This window comes from Oncorhynchus mykiss, chromosome 23, assembly GCF_057628025.1.
Source record: "Oncorhynchus mykiss isolate SJ-2025 chromosome 23, ASM5762802v1, whole genome shotgun sequence".
Classification (NCBI taxonomy): Eukaryota; Metazoa; Chordata; class Actinopteri; order Salmoniformes; family Salmonidae; genus Oncorhynchus; species Oncorhynchus mykiss.
In genome coordinates this window covers 52,217,840-52,245,000 of record NC_143044.1, presented here as the reverse complement: position 1 = coordinate 52,245,000, position 27,161 = coordinate 52,217,840, and the positions used below count along the sequence as shown (strand labels likewise).

Here is a 27,161-nt window from a genome sequence, read left to right as displayed (position 1 = left end):
TGTAATCACAAAAGTTCAGTGAAAGTACTGGCAGTTTAATGCAAGTAAGTTACTTGCAATAACTGGCTATTAAGTTACTGTGAATTTTACATTAACTTACTGACAGCTTGTTGCCAGTTAGGTAACACAAAATTCACAGCAACTTCCAGGCAACTATTAAGTTACTGTGAAATGGACAATTACCTCTTAACAGTTTAAGTCTTTATTGTCACATGCTTTTACAAAGATGGCAGAACTGACAGTGTTAAAAGAGGTGCCCAACCTTTGACAACATAACTATCAACCACTTAAACTATTACAACCCTTCCACTGACGGTTGGCACAAATACACACAATTCAGTCACTTGTTGTTGTTTACCTTACTTTCATTTTAACCAGTAGGCTGTAGTGTACCGTACAATTACAGGAACGTTTTAGCCGTGTAGCATTTCATGGCATGAAGGAAAATATGATGTAGAGGGACAGGATGGTTCTTCACAATCATCACAGCAGTAAAGAACCCTTCTTGATATGCAAATAAAAAATGGTTACCCATGTTACCCACGCCCCTGACAAAGAACCCCTGACAAAGAACCCCTGACAAAGAACCCCTCAAGAACCTTTTAGAGTCTTTTCTATGACAACGACAGCACCATAAGTCTCCTTGTCTCACAACCTGAGGCTGTCAAACTGTGTAAAAAGCTGTCGGCTAATGTATCTGTGACAGGCACACCTACACAAACATGCACACACACATACATACACACACACATACATGCACGCAAACAAACACACACACACATACACACATGCACACGCGTGTGCGCACGCACACACACACACACAGGTGATAAGACAGCGATTTACTTTGCGATTAAATATTCAGTGATCATCACGGTGGCTTATTTCTCAGAGCTGTCAGAGTTAAACAGCTTCCCAAATGGCACCCCAGTCTCTATAAAGTGCACTACTTTTGACCACAGAGAATCCCATATGGTTTTGGTCAAAAGAAGTGCACATTGTAGTGAACAAGGGTGCCATTTGGGACACACACACAAAAAACAGCACCTGAGAAGAAGGCCTTTGATTCAGAGGACTTATCATTACTACATGGTCAGTGGTGAACACTTTAGTGTTACATGAAGCCAACCTCACATTGCGTCAGTCTGAATACAGGGCATACTGTATGTACGGTTTTACATGAAGCCAACCTCACATTGCCTCAGTCTGAATACAGGGCATACTGTATGTACGGTATTACATGAAGCCAACCTCACATTGCCGTAGTCTGAATACAGGGCATACTGTATGTACGGTATTACATGAAGCCAACCTCACATTGCCGTAGTCTGAATACAGGGCATACTGTATGTACAGTATTACATGAAGCCAACCTCACATTGCCGTAGTCTGAATACAGGGCATACTGTATGTACAGTATTACATGAAGCCAACCTCACATTGCCTCAGTCTGAATACGGGGCATATTGTATGTACGGTATTACATGAAGCCAACCTCACATTGCCTCAGTCTGAATACAGGGCATACTGTATGTACGGTATTACATGAAGCCAACCTCACATTGCCTCAGTCTGAATACAGGGCATACTCTATGTACGGTATTACATGAAGCCAACCTCACATTGCCGTAGTCTGAATACAGGGCATACCGTATGTACAGTATTGTGGGCTTAGGGTTGGGCTCAATTCCATTTCAACTCAGGAAGCATACTGACGTTCCTATTCTAATTCCAATTCTCCTCAATTGTTTTCAATTTAGAAAATGTGGAATTTGGTTTACTTTCTCAATTGACTGGAGTTGAAATGGAATTGAGCCCAACCCTGCTGTGATCTTCCGTACAGTAGACCTATTGTTAGATATTGAAGGGGGGATGTGAATGTGGAATACGGAGGCCAGTTACAGGGAGTGGGCTGTAAATTAGATTTGGGATGTTGAATATCCTGTCCATGTCCATAGTCACGATCTAGAAACAAAATACTGTGTCCAAAACACGTCCTTAAAAACATTTCAGATCTCCTTCAGTTTTGATGTCTAAGCACACGATCTACTGGACTATTATGGTTTTAACTAGTCGCTGCCCGATGGTGTGAAAACACATTGCTGCACTGCAAATAAAAAGAGTTCTCTCACCGAACCCCTCAGTCAGGTCACTGCAGTCTTTTGACTAACACGCAAGGTCTGTAGGCGACTTACCAAGGCTGTGTCTCAAATGGGGCCCTATTCCTTTTACAGTGCGCTGCACTTTACCAAGGCACACAGGGGCCTGGTCAAACGTAGTGCTCTACATAGGGAATAGGGTGCCATTAAATCGAACCAAAAATGACCTTTATTTTGACAGTGAGTCATGCTGAGAGCAAGGTCTCTTTTTCAGAAAGATGAACAGAAATCTACACATCAAAACATCAAAACATCAGAACATCATGAAAAGCAGAACAGAGATAGAAAACACAATCACAGAAAAACAAACACATTCTTGGAATGTAGCCAAGGTCTCCCGGCCCAGTGCTCGCCTGCCGATAGCTCGCTATATGATTTCACTTTGACGTCAAGCTCTCTTGTTTAACCTTTAACCTTGAGTCAGAGGATTTCCTTGGTCTGCTTAGACAGACATGTCATCTGTGTGTTACCATTGGACCAGCCTGAGGTCTGCCTAAAGGGCAAACATGGCTTAGAAGGGATCTGTACTTAGCCACCACCATACTGATAGGGAACTGAGGTTAGAGAGAGAGGGAAGGAAGGGAGAGTGGGAGAGAGGGAGGGAGGAAGGGTGAGTGGGAAAGTGGGGGAGAAAGACAGAAAGAGAGAGAGAGGGGAGCGAGAGAGAGGGGAGAGACACAGAGAGGGGGGGGGGGGGGGGTTGGCAGACGTCCTGGATGGTTGGCACTTGGCCTCGTCGCATGTCACTGGAGAGATACCCTCAGTTGTGTTTTTAATCTTTTCATAAAGCTTTTCAAAGTGTGTGTGTGTGTGTGCGTTGGTGTGTGTGTGTGAGTGTGAGTATGAGTGTGTGTGGCTGGAGTCTCCCAAAACACCTTAAGGTCTTCATTCTGGCTCTGGCACTGTATAATATCCATGTGGGCCTGCTTCGGGTCACTCCGGATGTTTCCAACTGGCTGCCTGAGGAAGTGAGAGATTTTAATACTTTAAAGGGGTAATCCGGGATTGGTACATTCATTTTAGTAAATGTTAAATTAAGGATATGTAGCCATTGATTCTTGAAGAATGCAACTTCCATACACTGGTTACATTTCTCCAGCCCCATCGCTCAGCTGTTTACCCCAAAGAGTGGCTGGGTCAGAATGTTGTTGTTCTTTGAATACTGGATTTCCCCTTTAATACCTTAATACTGCAGTTACAGCTTCATCCATGCCAAGCAACTCTGCTAGGGGACCTCAATCTGCAAGAGATCAGCAATGTTTTTAATGATCTGGACTGGGGACTTGGTTTGGTGGAGGGATGAAAAACATGTCATTTTCTCTTCAGACATCAACACTGTTATTGAAGTGACAGATACTAAAAATACATCGCAAACGGAACCCTATTCCATTTATAGAGCACTACTTTTGACCAGGGCCCCTTAGGGGAATAGGGTGCCATTTTGGGACCGATGCTGAGTCCGTCAAATTAGTATGGATGACAATGTCAGGCAGCCCTGTGCTGAGACTGATTAGTAATCCCTGACTGTCTCTTCCCCCAATGCAAACACAAAAGCAAAATTGGCAGTTGAACAGTATTTCCATTTGATGGAGTTCACAGCGTTCCCCTGGAGTACTACATGACATTACTCTAATGTGGACATTATGTTCAGTTAGACCTCTATGGAGAAAGAGAGAGAACTGGAGTTGTTTTGTGGTCAAGTCAATGATGTTAGGCTCTGTCCAGAAATAACCCCTAGCCCCTAGGCACTAGCCACTTGTCCCGGGAGAGGGGACTGGAGTTGTTTAGTGGTCAAGACATTGTGTTAGGTTAGGCACTGTCTAGAACCAACCTCTAGCCCCTAGGCACTACCTCCTCAACACTTGTGTAGATCTGAAATAATTTGATAGGTGTAAGCAATATGGCTAGCCTATCAGAGGGCAAGGTGGAGCTTGTGCTAGAGCAGACAGCTCTTGTTCTGTCATTTCGGGATCGTAAGAACACACTATTGTGATGGCAGGATCCAAAATGTTCTATTTAATATTATAAACTTGGGGGGCTGAGCCCTGAATGCTGAATTGGCTGACAGCTGTGTTATATCTGACCATATACCATGGGTATAACAAAACATTTATTTTTACTGCTCTAATTACGTTGGTAACCAGTTTAAAATAGCAATAAGGCACCTCGGGGGTTTGTGGTATATGGCCAATATACCACTGCTAAGGGCTGTATCCAGGCACTAAGAACAGCCCTTAGCCGTGGTATATTGGACCTTGTGCCTTATTGCTTTATGCCTTATTGCTTAATAATATAACGTGTGATATCCCGTTCAGTACACAATACGATTTTAAATCCAAAGGTCTTTATAATATGCCTCAATCCTTTAAACGGAATACATTTCTGTAGAGACAAACTTCCCAAACCTTGAAATATGTGTTCACAATCCACAGTGCCAGGTTCAACAGAAATGTTAGCTGCCACATGGCATTAGAATCTTTCCAGATGTACAATTGCTTGAGATAAACAATTAGTTCCTCACACGCAACAGCTGTGCAACTAGAGATCGTTGAATCAATGTCTGCATTCCAAAAGGCACTCTATTCCCTACATAGTGCACTATGTAAGGAATAGAGTGGAATTTGGGATGCAGGAGCTGTCCATGGTCCCTATACCTCCACATAATAAGGAGCTGTCCATGGTCCCTATACCTCCTCCTATCAGGGAGCTGTCCATGGTCCCTATACCTACACATAATAAGGAGCTGTCCATGGTCCCTATACCTCCTGTCAGGGAGCTGTCCATGGTCCCTATACCTCCACAAAATAAGGAGCTGTCCATGGTCCCTATACCTCCTCCTATCAGGGAGCTGTCCATGGTCCCTGTACCACCTCCTGTTAGGGAGCTGTCCATGGTCCCTGTACCTCCTCCTGTCAAGGAGCTGGCCCTGTACCTCCTCCTGTTAGGGAGCTGTCCATGGTCCCTATACCTCCTCATGTCAGGGAGCTGTCCATGGTCCCTATACCTCCTCATGTCAGGGAGCTGTCCATGGTCCCTGTAGCTCCCCCTGGTAGGGAGCTGTCCATGGTCCCTGTACCTCCTCCTGTTAGGGAGCTGTCCATGGTCCCTGTACCTCCCCCTGTTAGGGAGATGTCCATGGTCCCTGTACTTCCTCCTGTCAGGGAGCTGTCCATGGTCCCTGTACCTCCTCCTGTCAGGGAGATGTCCATGGTCCCTGTACCTCCACTTAATAAGGAGCTGTCCATGGTCCCTATACCTCTCCCTGTTAGGGAGCTGTGCATGGTTCTGGACATAGTATTACCTACTAGAATTCTAGGAGTAATTTAATAGGATATCAATGGTTCCAAACACATTTTTAGTTGTTGCAGCTGTGGTTGTGAGCATATTGCTGCAAATGTGTATTCTGTCCGTGGTGCTGAATATGTACTAATGGGTACTGCTGCAGCTGTGGCTGGTATGAAGCAGGTAGATAGATGATCATGGTGCTGCAGCTGTGTCTGGTATGAAGCAGGTAGATAGATGATCATGGTGCTGCAGCTGTGTCTGGTATGAAGCAGGTAGATAGATGATCGTGGTGCTGCAGCTGTGGCTGGTATGAAGCAGGTAGATAGATGATCGTGGTGCTGCAGCTGTGGCTGGTATGAAGCAGGTAGATAGATGATCATGGTGCTGCAGCTGTGGCTGGTATGAAACAAGTAGATGATCGTGGTGCTGCAGCTGTGTCTGTTATGAAGCAGGTAGATAGATGATCATGGTGCTGCAGCTGTGTCTGGTATGAAGCAGGTAGGTAGATGATCATGGTGCTGCAGCTGTGTCTGGTATGAAGCAGGTAGGTAGATGATCATGGTGCTGCAGCTGTGGCTGGTATGAAGCAGGTAGATAGATGATCATGGTGCTGCAGCTGTGTCTGGTATGAAGCAGGTAGATGATCATGGTGCTGCAGCTGTGGCTGGTATGAAACAAGTAGATGATCGTGGTGCTGCAGCTGTGTCTGTTATGAAGCAGGTAGATAGATGATCATGGTGCTGCAGCTGTGTCTGGTATGAAGCAGGTAGGTAGATGATCATGGTGCTGCAGCTGTGTCTGGTATGAAGCAGGTAGGTAGATGATCATGGTGCTGCAGCTGTGGCTGGTATGAAGCAGGTAGATAGATGATCATGGTGCTGCAGCTGTGTCTGGTATGAAGCAGGTAGGTAGATGATCATGGTGCTGCAGCTGTGGCTGGTATGAAGCAGGTAGATAGATGATCATGGTGCTGCAGCTGTGTCTGGTTTGAAGCAGGTAGGTAGATGATCATGGTGCTGCAGCTGTGGCTGGTATGAAGCAGGTAGGTAGATGATCATGGTGCTGCAGCTGTGTCTGTTATGAAGCAGGTAGATAGATGATCATGGTGCTGCAGCTGTGTCTGGTATGAAGCAGGTAGGTAGATGATCATGGTGCTGCAGCTGTGGCTGGTATGAAGCAAGTAGATGATCGTGGTGCTGCAGCTGTGGCTGGTATGAAACAAGTAGATGATCGTGGTGCTGCATCTGTGGCTGGTATGAAGCAGGTAGATAGATGATCATGGTGCTGCAGCTGTGGCTGGTATGAAGCAGGTAGATGATCATGGTGCTGCAGCTGTGGCTGGTATGAAACAAGTAGATGATCGTGGTGCTGCAGCTGTGGCTGGTATGAAGCAGGTAGATAGATGATCATGGTGCTGCAGCTGTGGCTGGTATGAAGCAGGTAGGTAGATGATCATGGTGCTGCAGCTGTGGCTGGTATGAAACAAGTAGATGATCGTGGTGCTGCAGCTGTGGCTGGTATGAAGCAGGTAGATGACCGTGGTGCTGCAGCTGTGGCTGGTATGAAGCAGGTAGATGACCGTGGTGCTGCAGCTGTGGCTGGTATGAAGCAGGTAGATGACCGTGGTGCTGCAGCTGTGGCTGGTATGAAACAAGTAGATGATCGTGGTGCTGCAGCTGTGGCTGGTATGAAACAAGTAGATGATCATGGTGCTGCAGCTGTGGCTGGTATGAAGCAGGTAGATAGATGATCATGGTGCTGCAGCTGTGGCTGGTATGAAGCAGGTAGGTAGATGATCATGGTGCTACAGCTGTGTCTGGTATGAAGCAGGTAGATAGATGATCGTGGTGCTGCAGCTGTGGCTGGTATGAAGCAGGTAGATAGATGATCATGGTGCTGCAGCTGTGGCTGGTATGAAGCAGGTAGATAGATGATCATGGTGCTGCAGCTGTGGATGGTATGAAGCAGGTAGATGACCGTGGTGCTGCAGCTGTGGCTGGTATGAAGCAGGTAGATAGATGACCGTGGTGCTGCAGCTGTGGCTGGTATGAAGCAAGTAGATGATCGTGGTGCTGCAGCTGTAGGATCGTTACTATCTGGGCAAAGTCAAAACCCCACCTATTTCTATAATTTATCTTCTTAAAATCTGATTTAAAAACTAACTCTAACCTTAACCACACATCTAAAATTAAATGAAGACTAAAAGGCACATTTTTGTTTTCCTACATTTTTATGATATAGCCCGTTATGGAACCAAGCTGTGGGGGCTGCTGTAGCAAGGGCTGCCGTCCATGGTGCTGAAGAGGCTGGGGTCTGATGCCACAGCTGTGGCTTGTATAAGAGCTGCTGTCCATGGTGCTGAAGGGGCTAGGGTCTGCTGCCACAGCTGTGGCTTGTATAGGGGTTGCTGTCCATGCTCTTGCACAGCAGGTAATCTGTACTGGTGCCTTGTCAGAGGTTGCTGTCCATGGTGTTGCAGTGCTGAAACCCCCAGGGGTCATGTCCAGGGTGGTGCTGAAGGGACAGCTCCCAGCTGTGTCTCTGCGGGCTGACATACACTCTCATGGCACCACAGTCACTAAATCATCATTCCGTTTTTTGCTATTGCTAAATAGACCTAGGGATATTATTATATTTTGAGAGCACAGAGACGAGCACAGTATAGCTCATAAACACAGGGACTCATAGCATAGCATTCATCCATTACATATAATCCATATATTTTATCCATATTATGGATCACGTATACATATAATCCATAGCCATAGCTTTGGATATTGCATCTACTGCAGCCTGTCATGAGGATCGGATCATATAAATGAACTCACAATGCACTGAGAGAGACAGCTTCGACCAGACACACAGTGTCCACCCTCTCGACTCCCAGCAGGCAGGCAGCGCAAATGTGCATCACAAACCATTTTAGAGACGGTTCGCTGCTCCTCAACCCCATAACAGACAAAGTGTGTCATACCCGTGCCCCGGTGCCCGGTCATAATCTAGTAGTGGAGGCATCTGCTTTATTAAACTAGCTGCCATCTCAACTGCCAAGCGTCTTTATATAATATAGAACCCACAAACTCATCTCTGGACCTCGCCAGTTCCAATGCATATTTTTTTATTGTTCCCTTCTAATCAGGGACTAATTTAGACCTGGCTACCAGGTGTGTGCAATTAATTATCAGGTAGGAAAAACAGCAGGCTCCGGACCTCGTAGGGTAAGAATATGTAGAATATCTATAGCCTATCCATTCACCGCCCTCGGGCAATGATGGATTCGATAACCGTCAAGCGCTTTAGCAAGCAGCAAGAAGTAACCTAACAGATGTAGCTTAATTGCGTGCGCAATATTTCGACAAATTGTATGTTGGCCAGGAACATTACAAGCACTAACTGCGCAAAAACACGTACAACGCTCCCCAAGTTAGTCCACTTAGCTGAAGTCAGTGGATCTATTTAATGGTATACGAACGCGCGTAACGGATCTTTAGGTAGCCTAACTCACTCCTCACTCAACCTATACTGTCTGACGACAAGGAGCATGGTGCTAAACCATTGACATGCCAGACAGTAACATAACCCTTTGAATGTGTGTGGGGGATGCCCTCCATGATCGTTTCACTTTTTAGCTCAGTCAACCTTCATGTCCGCCCTTGAAGCAAACTCTCCAGTTGCCTGTTCCAGTCTCCGGCGCTTTTCGAAACGACTGTTCAGCGGACTGTACAACTAACCAACCACATACGCTCTTATGCCTGCGTTTAACCATTCAGATGTTCGGGTATGACTTCCACAGTAATAACCACTGAACCAATTCTCACCCTTTGTAAGGTTATAGACTCAGAGGAAACAGTACATGTTTGATGTATGTTTGGTCATTATTATCAAATTTCCTCTTGTTCCATTAGGACTAAGAACTTAGAGTTGCACACTTTACAGATACAATGCATTTATGCGTGTGTAAAAACAAAGCGAGCTGATATTGTCTCTGTTACGATCAATTCGGTTTATTTATTTGGCAATGCGCAATGAACTTGTATTATGGTTGAACAAAAGTAAAAATGTTAAGAAAACAAAGTTATACCATTAACTTAGTAGACTCAATTAGATATATTCTTACCTCGAAGCATATTACCAAAATATTAACTTAAGTGAAAAGTTTGCCATATTTAGGTCAACGTCGAAAAAAACGACTTTTCTGAAGTCCCCGCCATACAACATTTAGAACGGATGAAGTGGTATAGCTTGACTAAACTGCTCAACAATACCCCCCAAATCATTCGATGAACGTAAACATGCATACCTAATAGTGTTTTGACCTAAATACAAGAAACAACTACATACAGAGTCGTGAAGAGGAGGGAGGATATGTTCTGTAGGCTACTTTGCATAAGAACAGAAGAAGACACTAATTACTACAGACAGAGGCGAGTTTCAGACATTGTCTCAAAACAGCACACAAAACACCTGCCACATCAGCAAAAAAAGTAGAAGAAATCTATAAAAAAAATATGAAAATATCCTTGTTTCAAAATCATAAGGAGGGTAATTCCACTATCCGCTTATAATGTCCCACGATGATAGAATATGAGGTTTTTTATTGTCCTGCGCGCGCCAGCTCATCCGTCTTTGCAGCCAAAATACCCCAATATTCCAACAACGAATGGTAAACCCCAACCCAACGTGCCGGTTCGTCAGGAGCAGTAGTAGCCTGTCTGTCTGGGCAGTGGGCACAAAACCTCGGGTCCAAGTCCAAGGGAACATCCCTATGCTCTGAATTAAGGGAAGGCTATGTAAGAGTGTCAGAGGGTGGGGGTGGGAAAGTGGTATACCAGACGCAGCAAGAAAACGTCCATACGTGCTTTATCTTAGTGGCTGTGACGTGATATTGCAGCCCCAGTCCTAAGCAGGGTGAGCGAGCAGAGCGGTTTCTATCTCTCCTCCATACTTACTCAGTATTCAAACATCCGTCCGCTAAGGATTTTTTTGGACTACTTGCTGCCTCGTCTTGATAGGCTAATATATCTGGAGAAAAGACACGAAGGGACCCGTCGACGATCCATAGAGGTATACCTTCACGGTAATTTGGTAGATTTTTGTCCCCCCAATTATTCTACTATTCCTCTATTGGGCTGTCGCGAGTTGTTTCGCTTCTCACTGGGTCCGTTTTAATGGAAAAAAGCGACGCGGAGGAGATGATCCAGACCGGAGTCTAACGCATTTTTTTTGCCCATTGACGATCATCTTGTTGCATTGGACTTCTATTGTGGGCTATGGGAAGTATCGATTCGCACGGAGACAGCACATTTTGCTCTTCATAAAGGATGTGGTCAAGTATTTTGGAAAAATAGCCATAGCTTCCGGAGTGTAAGGTAATTTTGGGGATAATATTAATTGCATTATTATTATTATTATTATTATTATTATTAGTATGCTATTATGATTTTATGGCTGTAGACAGATAAAGCAGCCAGGCATTCAGATAATACCAACAGATTCCACGCCAGCTAGGCTACTGCAACGATCTCTGTTTAACCGATATAGCCTCGTCTGAAAGTTGAAATATTCCATCTCGATCAACATTTCTGTGGTTGCAGCATTGTATCTCTGTTTCGAATGAATAGGCTCTAACATGCGTCGAGGGATTCCAACCATGGGACGGACACACATAGACTACACTGGGTTGGAATAAGTTAACAGATGTATTTCTGTGCGCCTTTTATCAAAAAATGGGCAAAAATCTGGTTTTAGCGCCGTCTATGTGTCAGTGAATTGGGATTGAGTTGATATTTCATCATATTCACATCGCTTTGCAAAACAGGAGGAAAAACAACTTTAATTTGAGAGTAAAATAAGCGGATGTTTTTGCATCCTCTACCAAATTGTAATCCTCGATAAGCGCTCAAACCATGTCCGTTCAGCAAAAGGACTTCTGTTTTCAGAGAACGGCATGTACCCTATGAATCTTATAAACAGTGATAATGCAAGAATGATCTATCCATTAGTGAGAATATTTGCAGATAAATGGCATTTAGGTACTTTATGAACAGGTCCCAAACCAAAAGACAACATTCTGTCCATTTGGCAGCACAATATGCCATTATATTATATCGCATTCTTTGTCATTTTATCATGCATAACCTATACTAATGTCCTCAAATTAGGTTTATAGTCCTCAATGTTTGAAATCTTACTATTCTCATGTTCTCAGAATAATATTCTATAGACTTAATTCCACCGCCTACTCACACACCACTGTGACACTGCTCACAGCTGCAATGCCTGCAGGATTAATACAATCAGGACATCGCATGCATTCTCTCGCTCTCTCTCCCTCACACCCTCTCTCCTTCTCTCGCGACTCGATACGTGATCCAGATCTGTCTATTAGTAGATGGAAGAACGTTACAGGTATCATTAGCTGCCTATAAGGGAGGAGGATAAAGCCCATGTTAGTTATGTTAAGGAAATCGGGACTGGGGTCACGATGCTGTATTTGTGTCAATGTGTGGGTTGGTTAATCTCCCACTGAGTCTTTATATGAAATTAGTGTATAATGGACTTCCAAACCAGCTCTTAGTCCACTATTGAATTGAGGAAAGATACAGGTTGGATGGATGGGCGTGTAACATAGCCTACAGCATATCACGCAGTATGGTCTTGGATTCGGAAATAAATAAAATAAAATAGACACAGAATCAAAACCCTTTTTGGCAGGGACTTGGAATACACCGAAGACATAATCCAGTTCAGTATTCTCATCGAAATTAATATCGATGGTTTAAAGCCCCTCTCCGCGATGCGTAATGGAGAACATAGTTGCGCAAAATGAGCTCACTTCCAATAAAATACCACATGCAGCCTATATGTCCCTCTCAGAGCAATATGATAACTGTTCACAATCACACACCTCTCTTTCTTTGTGACGGACACACACATATGAACACGCGAGCCCCATCACGTTGGAAATATTACAAAGATGGACGGTTCCCTAGTTCTGCCAATCGGTCCAATTAATTACAACTCAATAACGACTGACACGAGTTTCATTGATCCCTTATGCGGACTTCCCCAAATCAAGCGACCATAGCAACCACAAGGTGGCAGTGTTTGTCCAAAGTTTTATCTTTCTTGCAAAAGGCAACAAGGGAGAGGAGCAGGATACTGCCCGCCGTAATGTAACAGTGGAACAGGAATGATGACGGTTGGTCAGGTGTTTTCCAAGGCGGAAAAGGTTGAGGCCTCACTATGAACTAAACGTTGGTATAATCAGATCACCCTGTATTAGGCCTACACAGGTTCATGTTGTTTACTGTTACTAACTGTGTCTTTAAGAGTCCTTGGTGTCATTTTTACATCTCTCCCCCTTGCAGGCCAAATGACATAGGATGAAGGCTATTCGTAACCAGTTGATTTATATATTTTCCACCTATCTCCTGGTTATGTTTGGATTAACTGGTGCACAAGACTACTGGTGTTCCACTTTGGTCAAGGGGGTCATATATGGATCTTACTCAGTGACTGAGATGTTTCCCAAGAACTACACGAATTGCACATGGACGTTGGAGAACCCTGACCCTACCAAATACAGCATCTACCTTAAACTATACAAACGAGACTTGAGCTGCTCCGAGTTCTCTTTGCTTGCTTATCAATTCGATCACTACTCGCACGAGAAGATCAATGAATTGCTGAAAAACAACGAGTCTATAGTGTACCTGTGTGATTCCAAGAATATGTATATATTTTTGCAGTATGACAAGAATTTCGTGCAGCTACGGAGGGTTTTCCCTTACGATTATAACGGATTGCAGAAGACGGACGAAGAGGAGAAGTCTGTGGTGGAATTCTTGGTCTTGAACAAGGCGAGCCCCAGTCAATTTGGATGTCAGGTGCTGTGCACGTGGCTGGAAAACTGCCTGAAATCGGAGAAAGGAACTGTGGAATCATGTGGAATAGTGTACACGAAATGCACCTGTCCCCAGCACCTAGGCGACGGAGAATCAGAAAGTATGCTTTTGCTTAACAACGTGGTTTTGCCTTTAAATCCCCAAACGGAGGGATGCCTGACTCCACAAATCCGTGCTGGGCAGGTGTGCAACATCAGTGCAGAGGTTAAACGACCAGCAAAGGAGGGTGAGTAACCAGCCCCAAACATGCTGTATGTCTAACATACTGCAGTTATACTACAGTTCAATGAGCATTGTTTGTATGTATGCATATATAGATGAGCCAGCTGGGAGTTTGAGTCAACCTAGCTCTGGTCCAGGGCGTTAGTGCTTATTCTTCTACTAACCAAACATCCCTTGGTAGTGGAACGGACAATAACAACTTGGGCCAGAGCTAGAGTCAACTGTGCACGTCAATAGCCTCTTTTAACCCCTCTCTACCCCCCTACCTGTATAGTGCATGTCTGTCTACAGAGTTGGGTTGTGGGCCGTGAAACAAAAAACACACACAGCTGACCTCACAATGCAATGCATCCCTAGACCAAAGCTACAAGAGGAGCGGGTGTTGTACATGAGATACGCCTGGTCCATATTCCTCCACAGCCCAGCCCACCATCATGTATGCTGCTCATCTCTAATATACAATTATATTGCAATTATTGGTTGATAATGACCAGTGGTTTTCAGGCATTGGTGATGTGCATCATCACCAATGACTATGGTAGTGTTTTCTCATTCCCAGGACCATGGAGAGAGGAGCTGTGATGGTGTAGCAACTACATATTCACACTGAAGGAAATAAATATCTAGTCTTTTAACCCCATTGTAGATGACATCTCTCATTAGGATAGAACTACAGCAACACTGAAGCACTCAAAACCAATCCAACGTTCGGTTTAGCAGTTGTTCATTAAAATGAGTCTATTTAGTGTTTACAGACCTCCACAATACTTATTAAAGGGATGATTGGAATATGCCTTTAAATTAGAACAGGAGATAGACTACGGAGTCAACGCATAGTCTTGACACAACAGAATACTATAGTCTAGAATAGTGAATACTGGGATACTGGATATATTCTAAAATATTCTATAATACTGGTCTTTATTACAGAACACTGGAATACTGGATATATTCTAGAATATTCTATAATACTGGTCTATAGTACAGAACACTGGAATACTGGATATATTCTAGAATATTCTAGAATACTGGTCTATAGTACAGAACACTGGAATACTGGATATATTCTGGATCATTCCAGCATACTGATCTAGAATACATAACACTGCATCAGAAACTCCCAAACATGGAAATCAGAATGAATAGAATGGGCTTGGAAGCTCTAACCCTGGCAATTGACTTGTAAACTCATGGGCACACTCACAATGGCTGCCTGGTATTATGATGCAATCATTTCCATGTTTTTTTGGAATGTTCTATCAACTGTTGCTGGATTGCCATGGTAATGTAGAATGTTCATTCAAACGATGTTAAATGATGTGGCTCATGTAATGGAATGTATTTTTTGTAATGTCAGTTGAGTTGACTCAACAAATCACAGTACAGATTGAAGGTTACACTTTCTGCTTTTACTTCCTGGCATGGGCACACTCAAAAACCCACCAATTATGTCACCATTGACTTGAATGGAGACACCCTTTCTATTCATTGTTATTTCTATGCTCCCAAAACCATTCTCTCATATTCTAGTCTGTTCTTGGTCCTGTTTATACAGTATACGGTGTTAGACTTTCAACATTACTCCAAAAATATTGCACACCCGCCCGTGCCTGACTAGGCCTTTGTTTTGGAATATAGCTAGCGTAATACCAAGCTCTCTTCCCTTGCTTTGTAAATGATGAATAATCTCTCCCCCAGATGCCTGGGTTGCAGATGACCAGATTTATTCAGCTTTTCATTTGTTGTCAAGGGTTCGACAGAAAACTAAGAAGTGGTATTTTTTTACTGTTCTTTGTCCCACAACCACACAGTATCTATCTGCATCGGCCTGTCACCATCTCAGCTTACGCTGGCAAGTGTGACAAATGCCTTTAATTGCTTCCGGAGGATTCCATCCTTTTTCTTCAAATACCCCATGAAACTGTCACCATGTAGTGAAATCCCACACACTCACTGTTTGCTAGTTTATTCTACGTCGTATTAGTAACTCAGACACACAGATAGAGACAGAATAAAGACACACACACAGGCACGCACGCACGCACGCACACACACACACACAGCCCACACACTCACAGAGACACAGACAGACAACAGACAGACAGACAGACCCCCCCCCCCCCACACACACACACACACAGAGACACAGACAGACAAACAAGACAGACAGACAGACCCCCCCCCCCCCCTCACACACACAGGCCACACACACACAGAGACACAGACAGACAGACCCCCCCCCACACACACACACAGCCCACACACACAGAGAGACACAGACAGACAGACAGACAGACAGACCCCCGCCCCCCCCGCCACACACACAGCCCACACACACACAGACTGATTTTAGAGTATCTGTTGCATAATAAATACATGTATCAAGTCTGAATGTTTAGGAGCCACTTCAAAAGAGTGTTGTGATGACTCAACCAAATCCTGTATATGTGGAGAGGAGAGATAAGAGCACAGAGGTGTGGTGGCAGATTTACAATGTGTGTGTGTGTGTGTGTGTGTGTGAGGTGTGGTGACAGATTCAGAGGGAGACACATTAAAGAGGGAGTCATTCCGGCACAGTGATCCAAGCAGAATGAATCACACATTACACTTTGAAAAAACACACAACAGAAAATAATGAACCAATGTTATAGGAGCGATCCCCCTTTGGAAACAGTCACAGATGGAACCACGCGTCAAATAATACAACCCCTGGGGAACAATTAGCAGCTTTCTGATCAAACAGAAAGTAGAACCGTAGAACCTTACATAGAATGACTGAATGGAGTTCAGTTGAGTTCAGCTGGTTTCTGGTTCTCCCTGGTTCTTCTTGGTTCTCCACTCCTCATCACACAGAACATAGATCACAGAACATGGAACATAGAACCTCACAATAACTGCATGGAGTTCAGTTGAGTCTAGCTGGTCCGTCTCTGGTTTTTCCTGGTTCTCCACTCCTGATCACACAGAACATAGAACGACTGCATGGAGTTTAGTTGAGTCTAGCTGGTCCGTCTCTGGTTTTTCCTGGTTCTCCACTCCTGATCACACAGAACATAGAACGACTGCATGGAGTTTAGTTGAGTCTAGCTGGTCCGTCTCTGGTTTTTCCTGGTTCTCCACTCCTGATCACACAGAACATAGAACGACTGCATGGAGTTTAGTTGAGTCTAGCTGGTCCGTCTCTGGTTTTTCCTGGTTCTCCACTCCTGATCACACAGAACATAGAACGACTGCATGGAGTTTAGTTGAGTTGAGCCGGTCTCTGTGATTCTCCCCCTTGGCCTTTGCTCCCGTGCACATAGAAAACGGAGCATTTTGTGCCGCCTGGCTGGCAGAAAGGATTGCTTTGAGTGTATGCAAATGAGATGTTCCGTTTCTTTCTATGTTTGTAAAACATTAGTGAGTATAGAAGGTCCTTGTCATTGACCATGGGACCACGTGACATTGTAGGAACTGGGTATTGTTGTTGGAGTAGAAGGCTGTATTGGTGTGTAGGTGGTCGTAGGGATATCATAGGGGATTAGGTGATGATGTATATTAGATATTCGTAGGGTTATCATAGGGGATTAGGTCATGATGTATATTAGATATTCGTAGGGATATCATAGGGGATTAGGTCATGATGTATATTAGATATTCGTAGGGATATCATAGGGGATTAGGTCATGATATATATTAGATGGTTGTAGGGTTATCATAGGGGATTAGGTCATGATGTATATTAGATATTCATAGGGATATCATAGGTCATGATATATATTAGATGGTTGTAGGATTATCATAGGGGATTAGGTCATGATGTATATTAGATATTCATAGGGATATCATAGGTTATGATGTATATTAGATATTCGTAGGGATATCATAGGGGATTAGGTCATGATATATATTAGATGGTTGTAGGGATATCATAGGGGATTAGGTCATTATATATATTAGATGGTTGTAGGGATATCATAGGGGATTAGGTGATGATGTATATTAGATATTCGTAGGGATATCATAGGGGATTAGGTCATGATGTATATTAGATATTCGTAGGGATATCATAGGGGATTAGGTCATGATATATATTAGATATTCGTAGGGTTATCATAGGGGATTAGGTCATGATGTATATTAGATATTCGTAGGGATATCATAGGGGATTAGGTCATGATATATATTAGATATTCGTAGGGATATCATAGGGGATTAGGTCATGATATATATTAGATATTCGTAGGGATATCATAGTGGATTAGGTCATGATGAATATTAGATATTCGTTGGGATATCATAGGGGATTAGGTCATGATATATATTAGATATTCGTAGGGATTTCATAGGGGATTAGGTCATGATATATATTATAGCCACATTCATTGCCGTCCATCGTTAGCTGTGCACCATATTCTGATTTTAAAAACATCTCAAATACTAGATAGGATTAGGTCATGATGTATATTAGATATTCATAGGGATATCATAGGTTATGATGTATATTAGATATTCGTAGGGATATCATAGGGGATTAGGTCATGATATATATTAGATGGTTGTAGGGATATCATAGGGGATTAGGTCATTATATATATTAGATGGTTGTAGGGATATCATAGGGGATTAGGTGATGATGTATATTAGATATTCGTAGGGATATCATAGGGGATTAGGTCATGATGTATATTAGATATTCGTAGGGATATCATAGGGGATTAGGTCATGATATATATTAGATATTCGTAGGGATATCATAGTGGATTAGGTCATGATGAATATTAGATATTCGTTGGGATATCATAGGGGATTAGGTCATGATATATATTAGATATTCGTAGGGATTTCATAGGGGATTAGGTCATGATATATATTATAGCCACATTCATTGCCGTCCATCGTTAGCTGTGCACCATATTCTGATTTTAAAAACATCTCAAATACTAGATTATGAGCGTAGCCTTATTAAACATGGAGAGCCAAGTAATGTTTCTAACGTGTCTGCTCTATAACTTCAATCTCTATCCTGTGTTGTTGTCAACGGTGGACATGTGTAATAAAAAATGGGATGAAGTATGTGTATCTCAAGGGTGACAAAACTATTGAGAAGAGCTGTGTCACGGTGGACGACATCATCCCAAATCGTCCTAATGTGTCCATGGAGTCAGATCTCTTCTCCAAACGCAGCATTTGACATTGTTCTATCAACATGTTAAAAACGGTTTAAAAGCAAAAGCTTCTTTTTTTATTAAGATTTTCTTCTAGCATCTATTTATAGTTCAGCAGGGTTGGTGTGTGTCTTTCCTGGGTGTGTGTCTTTCCTGGGTGTGTGTTTGAGTGTGTTTATGTGTGTATTTGTGTGTTTGTTTGTATGTGTGTGTGTGTGTGTGTGTGCTCGCGCTTGTGTGTGGTAGAGAGAGGTTGAATTTAATTCCATTTTTATCTGGATAACCACTGGGTTTAAAAGAGTACATAGTCTATATCCTAAATGGCACCCTATTCCCTATATAGTGCACTACTTTTGACCAGAGGACATAGGGTATCCCATAGGAAATCGGGTGTTATGTGGGACACAGCCCGAGTCTCCTGTGGCAGCAAAACAGTGTTAAGTAGTGGGTGTGCGTGTGTGTGTGTGTGTGTTTGTGTGTGTGTGTGTGTGTGTGTGTGTGTGTGTGCAGCAACACAAACTGGGGGTTCTTCCCTGCTCCTGATGAGCAGAGGTTAACCTCTGACCCGGCATGGCAGAGGTTGACCCGGCATGGCAGAGGTTGACCCGGCATGGCAGAGGTTGACCCGGCATGGCAGAGGTTGACCCGGTATGGCAGAGGTTGTCTGCCTCTCAAATGGTCCCGTATCCACTATGTAGTGCACTACTTTTGACCTGAGCGCTATGGGAATCCCTATGGGCCCTGGTCAAATGTAGTGCACTACACTGTATTGGGAATATGGTTCCATTTGGGATGCAAACCCTGTATGGGTAACCTGTTTTCTTTATTTAACCTTTATTTAACTAGGCAAGTCAGTCACAAATAAATTCTTATTTACAATGACGGCCAACCAAAAGGCAGAAGGCCTCCTGCGGGGACGGGTGCTGGGATTAAAAATAACAATACAGGACAAAACACACATCACGACAAGAAAGACAACACACTGCATAAAGAGAGACAACACACGGCATAAAGAGAGACAACACACTGCATAAAGAGAGACAACACACTGTATAGAGACAACACACTGCATAAAGAGAGACAACACACTGCATAAAGAGAGACAACACACTGCATAAAGAGAGATAACACACTGCATAAAGAGAGATAACACACTGCATAAAGAGAGACAACACACTGCATAAAGAGAGACAACACACTGCATAAAGAGAGATAACACACTGCATAAAGAGAGATAACACACTGTATAGAGACAACACACTGCATAAAGAGAGATAACACACTGCATAAAGAGAGACAACACACTGTATAAAGAGAGACAACACACTGCATAAAGAGAGACAACACACTGTATAAAGAGAGATAACACACTGTATAGAGACAACACACTGCATAAAGAGAGACAACACACTGTATAGAGACAACACACTGCATAAAGAGAGACAACACACTGCATAAAGAGAGATAACACACTGCATAAAGAGAGACAACACACTGCATAAAGAGAGACAACACACTGCATAAAGAGAGATAACACACTGCATAAAGAGAGACAACACACTGTATAGAGACAACACACTGCATAAAGAGAGACAACACACTGCATAAAGAGAGACAACACACTGCATAAAGAGAGATAACACACTGCATAAAGAGAGATAACACACTGCATAAAGAGAGACAACACACTGCATAAAGAGAGACAACACACTGTATAAAGAGAGATAACACACTGTATAGAGACAACACACTGCATAAAGAGAGACAACACACTGTATAAAGAGAGACAACACACTGCATAAAGAGAGACAACACACTGTATAGAGACAACACACTGCATAAAGAGAGACAACACACTGCATAAAGAGAGATAACACACTGCATAAAGAGAGACAACACACTGCATAAAGAGAGACAACACACTGTATAAAGAGAGATAACACACTGTATAGAGACAACACACTGCATAAAGAGAGACAACACACTGCATAAAGAGAGACAACACACTGCATAAAGAGAGACAACACACTGTATAAAGAGAGATAACACACTGTATAGAGACAACACACTGCATAAAGAGAGACAACACACTGCATAAAGAGAGACAACACACTGCATAAAGAGAGACAACACACTGCATAAAGAGAGACAACACACTGTATAAAGAGAGATAACACACTGTATAGAGACAACACACTGCATAAAGAGAGACAACACACTGCATAAAGAGAGACAACACACTGTATAAAGAGAGATAACACACTGTATAGAGACAACACACTGCATAAAGAGAGACAACACACTGCATAAAGAGAGACAACACACTGCATAAAGAGAGACAACACACTGCATAAAGAGAGACAACACACTGTATAAAGAGAGATAACACACTGTATAGAGACAACACACTGCATAAAGAGAGACAACACACTGCATAAAGAGAGACAACACACTGCATAAAGAGAGACAACACACTGCATAAAGAGAGACAACACACTGTATAAAGAGAGACAACACACTGCATAAAGAGAGACAACACACTGTATAAAGAGAGACAACACACTGCATAAAGAGAGACAACACACTGCATAAAGAGAGATAACACACTGCATAAAGAGAGACAACACACTGCATAAAGAGAGACAACACACTGCATAAGAGACAACAACATAGCATGGCAGCAACACTGGCTGACCGGTCCTTCAATGCCTTAACCTGTCAGACGGAATTCAATATCAGAGGTGGTTAGTTTAGGCCCAAGATGAATCCAAGCTAGACCTCGATGCAGAATGACCTAATGCTTTGGGGATGTTAATTGTGATGGTGCTGAAGACAATAAGAACATATTATATACGTACATTAGTTGATTAAAACATTACTGCAGTGTTAATTTGTTGATTCATATCTACTCTTTCCACATTAATGGTGAATGATTGTTGCTTGTACAGCAGAATCAGTTGTGGAGGTAAATGTTATTGCATGACATTGCTGTCTGTCCACAACAGATAAGGATGCTTATTTTTAACTATGAGGTTACCTGTTTTTTTGAATGGTAGATGCTCTCATGACATGAATTATCCAAGCAGAATGCTTTAATGGTGATAATTCTACATACTATTGACAACAATTAAAACTATATACAGATGTAGGTTCTTAATTTGAGCCAGTTTGCTACAGCAGGCAAATAATCCTGCAGCAACAAGAAATATGTATTATTACGTAGATTGTAATCAATGGACATTTTGGTAGGGGTTGATACATTTTTTAAAAGGAAAATCAAGTCTGAAATGTCAAAGTGGAAATTGCAACCTCAGAAGCCCTTTAATAACTCAAATACACCTTCACTAGGCTACCCTGGGGCGGCAGGGTAGCCTAGTGGTTAGAGCGTTGGACTAGTAACCGGAAGGTTGCGAGTTCAAACCCCCGAGCTGACAAGGTACAAATCTGTCGTTCTGCCCCTGAACAGGCAGTTAACCCACTGTTCCCAGGCCGTCATTGAAAATAAGAATTTGTTCTTAACTGACTTGCCTGGTTAAATAAAGGTAAAATAAAAAATAAAATAAAAAAATTTGATTTGACTACAATTTGATTTGAAGTTGTACATTTCCTGCATTGCAGAAAAGTTATCCTGCAACAAGGTGATCAAATTAAGATACACAAACAAATATAACAAAATATGCTGTATCTTCCTGAACACATCTTCAGGAAACAATAAACCAACTTAAATAATGTTAAATGATAATGTCGTCAAAGTTGGACTTTTGATAAAGTTCAAGAAGTTGGAAACATAAACTGTAATTTATATTCTTATCCAGCTAATATGAGTTATTTGGGTGTAAATGTCTAGTGAAGCGTGTACTGTACAGTCTGTCATGTGTTTTCTGGCATGTTGTCCAGGACAGCAGCTGTGTTGTACTGTACAGTCTGTCATGTGTTTTCTGGCATGTAGTCCAGGACAGCAGCTGTGTTGTACTGTACAGTCTGTCATGTGTTTTCTGGCATGTTGTCCAGGACAGCAGCTGTGTTGTTCTGTACAGTCTGTCATGTGTTTTCTGGCATGTAGTCCAGGACAGCAGCTGTGTTGTACTGTACAGTCTGTCATGTGTTTTCTGGCATGTTGTCCAGGACAGCAGCTGTGTTGTTCTGTACAGTCTGTCATGTGTTTTCTGGCATGTTGTCCAGGACAGCAGCTGTGTTGTACTGTACAGTCTGTCATGTGTTTTCTGGCATGTTGTCCAGGACAGCAGCTGTGTCGTACTGTACAGTCTGTCATGTGTTTTCTGGCATGTTGTCCAGGACAGCAGCTGTGTTGTACTGTACAGTCTGTCATGTGTTTTCTGGCATGTTGTCCAGGACAGCAGCTGAGTTGTACTGTACAGTCTGTCATGTGTTTTCTGGCATGTTGTCCAGGACAGTAGCTGTGTCGTACTGTACAGTCTGTCATGTGTTTTCTGGCATGTTGTCCAGGACAGCAGCTGTGTTGTACTGTACAGTCTGTCATGTGTTTTCTGGCATGTTGTCCAGGACAGCAGCTGTTCTGTGGAGTCTGTTGATGACGAGCCCATGGCGTTAGACGGACTCTGTCTTTGCTCTTTTTGTCTCACTGAGAATCTGCCATAGCTACAGTATAGTATCCATGTCTTCTGCATAGCCCTCATGTCAGTAGGGTTAAGAGCTTTTCGCACTACTGAGCCGAACCAAGCCGAGCCAAACGAGGCTGTACTGAGCTGGCTTGGTTACACAGCTACCATAGTTTCTGGAATCCTGCTGAAAGGACAATGTGAAATAAGAAATTCCAGCCAATACAGTCTGGTTTCACACACTATTCTGAAACGTGTATTAGTGGCTAGAGCCAGCCCTCTCTAGAGTTAGACAAACAACTTGGCACCCTATTCCCTATCTAGTGCACTGCTTTTGACCCCTATTTAGTGCACTATGTTTGACCAGTCCCCATAGAGCTCCAGTCAAATGTAGTGCACCGTATAAGGGATTGGGTGACATTTGGGATGCAACCCAGGGTTTGATCTCTCCAGGATAGCAACCAGGTCCCGCTGTCTGCCTTCACTCTTCCTTCTCTGTCACTTCTTCCACTGCAGGCATATTTGACACTGAAATAAAAAGCTCAAAATCAACCCCGGAGTCTAAATTGTGCCACTTAAATTTCTGGCTGCTGCAACTGCACCAGAGGATCAACATCTTGAGGCATTGTCTCATTATTACATGGCTGGGCTCATTTAACTAGCATTGCCACCGTTGGCCATCAGACGTTATTGCTTGCGTCCCAAATGGCACCCTATACCCGAAGTAGTGTACTTCTTGACCACAGTGAGCCCCATAGGATTGCGTGCTGCTTTCGACTTCAATAATTGGCGTCTTAAGTGCCCCTATTGTGTGAGAGAATTGACGTGTCGTTCTGTACTCGGAGGGCGAATGGAAGGCTGAATAGCTTAGGATATACAATACAAGGTCACCAGCAAACCAAGAGGCTTCTGATACAGCAATAACATGTTTAGCATGTGACAACATAATTATGTTATTTTTTGGTTCTGAATTAGAGGATTTATAATAACCAGATTAGAGTGAGGAGGGAGAAGGAAGGAGAGAGATGGAGAGAAGAAAGGGAGCGAGAGAGAGAGAGAGGGGGAGAGAGAGAGGGTGCGAGAGAAAGGCAGGGAGAGAGAGAGAGGGAGAGAGTGAGAGAAGGGGAAGAAGAGAGAGAGATAAAGGGGGAGAGAGAGGGAGGGAGGGAAAGAAGAAAGGGAGGAACAACGAAACGGTTACAAGTAGGTAAAAAGACGTCTGGAATATCCAGAGGTAACCTTCCACCACACCTCTGTCACTAAAAGTAAAAACACACTTCAGCTTTAAAAACACTGTGCAGCTTTAAAAACACACTTCAGCTTTAAAAACACAGTGCAGCTTTAAAAACACTGTGCAGCTTTAAAAACACTGTGCAGCTTTAAAAACACTGTGCAGCTTTAAAAACACAGTGCAGCTTTAAAAACACAGTGCAGCTTTAAAAACACTGTGCAGCTTTAAAAACACTGTGCAGCTTTAAAAACACTGTGCAGCTTTAAAAACACAGTGGCGCTTTAAAAACACAGTGGCGCTTTAAAAACACTGTGCAGCTTTAAAAACACTGTGCCGCTTTAAAAACACAGTGCAGCTTTAAAAACACAGTGCAGCTTTAAAAACACAGTGCAGCTTTAAAAACACTGTGCAGCTTTAAAAACACTGTGCAGCTTTAAAAACACTGTGCTGCTTAAAAAAACACTGTGCAGCTTTAAAAACACTGTGCAGCTTTAAAAAACACTGTGCAGCTTTAAAAACACTGTGCTGCTTAAAAAAACACTGTGCAGCTTTAAAAACACTGTGCAGCTTTAAAAAACACTGTGCAGCTTTAAAAACACTGTGCCGCTTTAAAAACACTGTGCAGCTTTAAAAACACGGTGCCGCTTTAAAAACACAGTGCAGCTTTAAAACACAGTGCTGCTTTAAAAAACACTGTGCAGCTTTAAAAACACTGTGCAGCTTTAAAAACACAGAAAGCTTTAGAAGGAGAGCACTGCTTTACAAACACAGTGCAGCTTTAGAAGGAGAGCACTGCTTTAAAAACACAGTGGAGCTTTAGAAGGAGAGCACTGCTTTATAAACACAGTGCAGCTTTAGAAGGGGAGTGCAGTAGGACATCTTTTGTTGTGACTTCATATCTCTCCTAGTTTGAATTAAAAGACTGGTGATTGGTTGTGAACTACCATTCTCATTAATTCCAGCACAATGTGAGATCCAGTTTATAATACTAGACTGTACAGAGAGAACCCTATAAATCCATTGCCAGATAGTTATGTTTTATGGTTTCTGACTACGCTGAGCTACTGTACAGCGCCGTGTGTAAAATGGCAGTGGGGAGTTTTATTGGCAAATGAAGTGTGTGAGGGAGGCAGCGCTCTAATGCACTGTCACCTGCCAAAGTCCTGAGCTGCTCGTGTCCCAAATGGCACCTATTCCCTTTATAGTGCACTACTATTGACCAGGGCCCATAGACCAGGACCATAGGGCTCTGGTCAAAAGTTGTTCACTATATAGGCAGTAGGGCGCCATTTGGGCTGCGTTCAGTGAGCTGAGCACTGCAGCAGTCTCCCTCAGCCTCCGTCTCAGCAGCGCATAGTGAGGCCTTTTATTCACTTTGGATCTCAGTCAAGTCACTCAGTAGTCCCACTGCATTATGCTCACCCCTATTGTTCAGTACACTTGGAGGCCATTTTACTTTCAAATCACTGGAGGAGGGAAGAAGAGGAAGGGCAGGCAGCTCAACAGGACCTGAATTCATTTGTTTTAGCCTCATAATGTCAGTTATGAGGACATGTTGATTGGTGCTTGGTATGTCTTTCACTTGTCAATGTACATGTTCACATAATCACTTCTATTCCAGACAGAAGCATATTCTATCTAGTCGGTTTCTCTCTCCACAGCAGTGGTGGGAAAAGTATCCAGTTGTCATAATTGAGTAATAATAAAGATACCTTAATAGAAAATGACTCACGTAAAAGTGAAAGTCACCCAGTAAAATACTACTTGAGTAAAAGTCTAAACGGATTTGGTTTAAATATACTTAAATATCAAAAGTAAAATTTAAATCATTTCAAATTCCTTATATTGTGCAAACCAGACGATACAGTTGTATAGTTTTTTAAATGTACAGATAGCCAGGGTCACACTCCAACACCCAGACATCATTTACAAATGAAGCATTAGTGAGTCTGCCAAATCAGATGCAGGATGAAGGACCAGGGATGTTCTCTTGATAAGTGTGTGAATTGGACCATGCTCCTGTCCTCAAAATGTAAAGAATACTTTTGGGTGTCAGGGAAAATGTATGGAGTAAATTGTACATTATTTTCTTTAGGAATGTAGTGAAGTAAAAGTAAAAGTTGTCAAAAATAGAAATAGTAAAGTAGAGTACAGATACCCCATAAACGACTTGTAGTACTTTGAAGTGTTTTTACTGAGTTACTTTACCCCACTGCTCCACGGTGCTGGTTGTGGCAAGATCCACACATCTTATTGTGTCAGACATGTCAAAGTTGACACACTATACACATGATTTGTTTTGATTTGCACTGGCACTATGCTAATGTCTCCACACGACAAGCTTTCCACATGACAGGACGTGAGTGAATACTCTCTGAGGCGTGAGACAGTTGTCCAGTGCTTGATAGCCAAGCAACAGTTCAGGCAGTCACAAAAGGCTTACAGGCAAACCTCCCACATTCTAAAGGAGGGAGATGGAATCTTCCACATTCTAAAGGAGAGAGATGGAACCTCCACATTCTAAAGGAGAGAGATGGAACCTCCACATTCTAAAGGAGAGAGATGGAACCTCCACATTCTAAAGGAGAGAGATGGAACCTCCACATTCTAAAGGAGAGAGATGGAACCTC

General features: G+C 42.9%; 1 protein-coding gene across 18 annotated transcripts in view; it reads left to right on the top strand.

Annotated features, from left to right (window-relative positions):
• Positions 1-10,121: 10,121 nt before the first annotated feature.
• Positions 10,122-27,161, top strand: part of LOC110531925 (adhesion G protein-coupled receptor B3) — a 351,790-nt gene continuing 334,750 nt past the window's right edge. For 15 of the 18 annotated variants that reach the window (XM_090217639.1, XM_090217638.1, XM_090217634.1 and 12 more), the window contains exons 1-2: positions 10,122-10,813; positions 12,815-13,577. In XM_090217639.1, coding sequence (XP_090073765.1) covers positions 12,830-13,577 — 748 coding nt within the window. In that variant the 5' untranslated portion in view covers positions 10,122-10,813; positions 12,815-12,829. The remainder of the gene's footprint in view (positions 10,814-12,814; positions 13,578-27,161) is intronic. The other 3 variants (XM_090217637.1, XM_090217640.1, XM_090217641.1) reach the window with 3 other exon arrangements.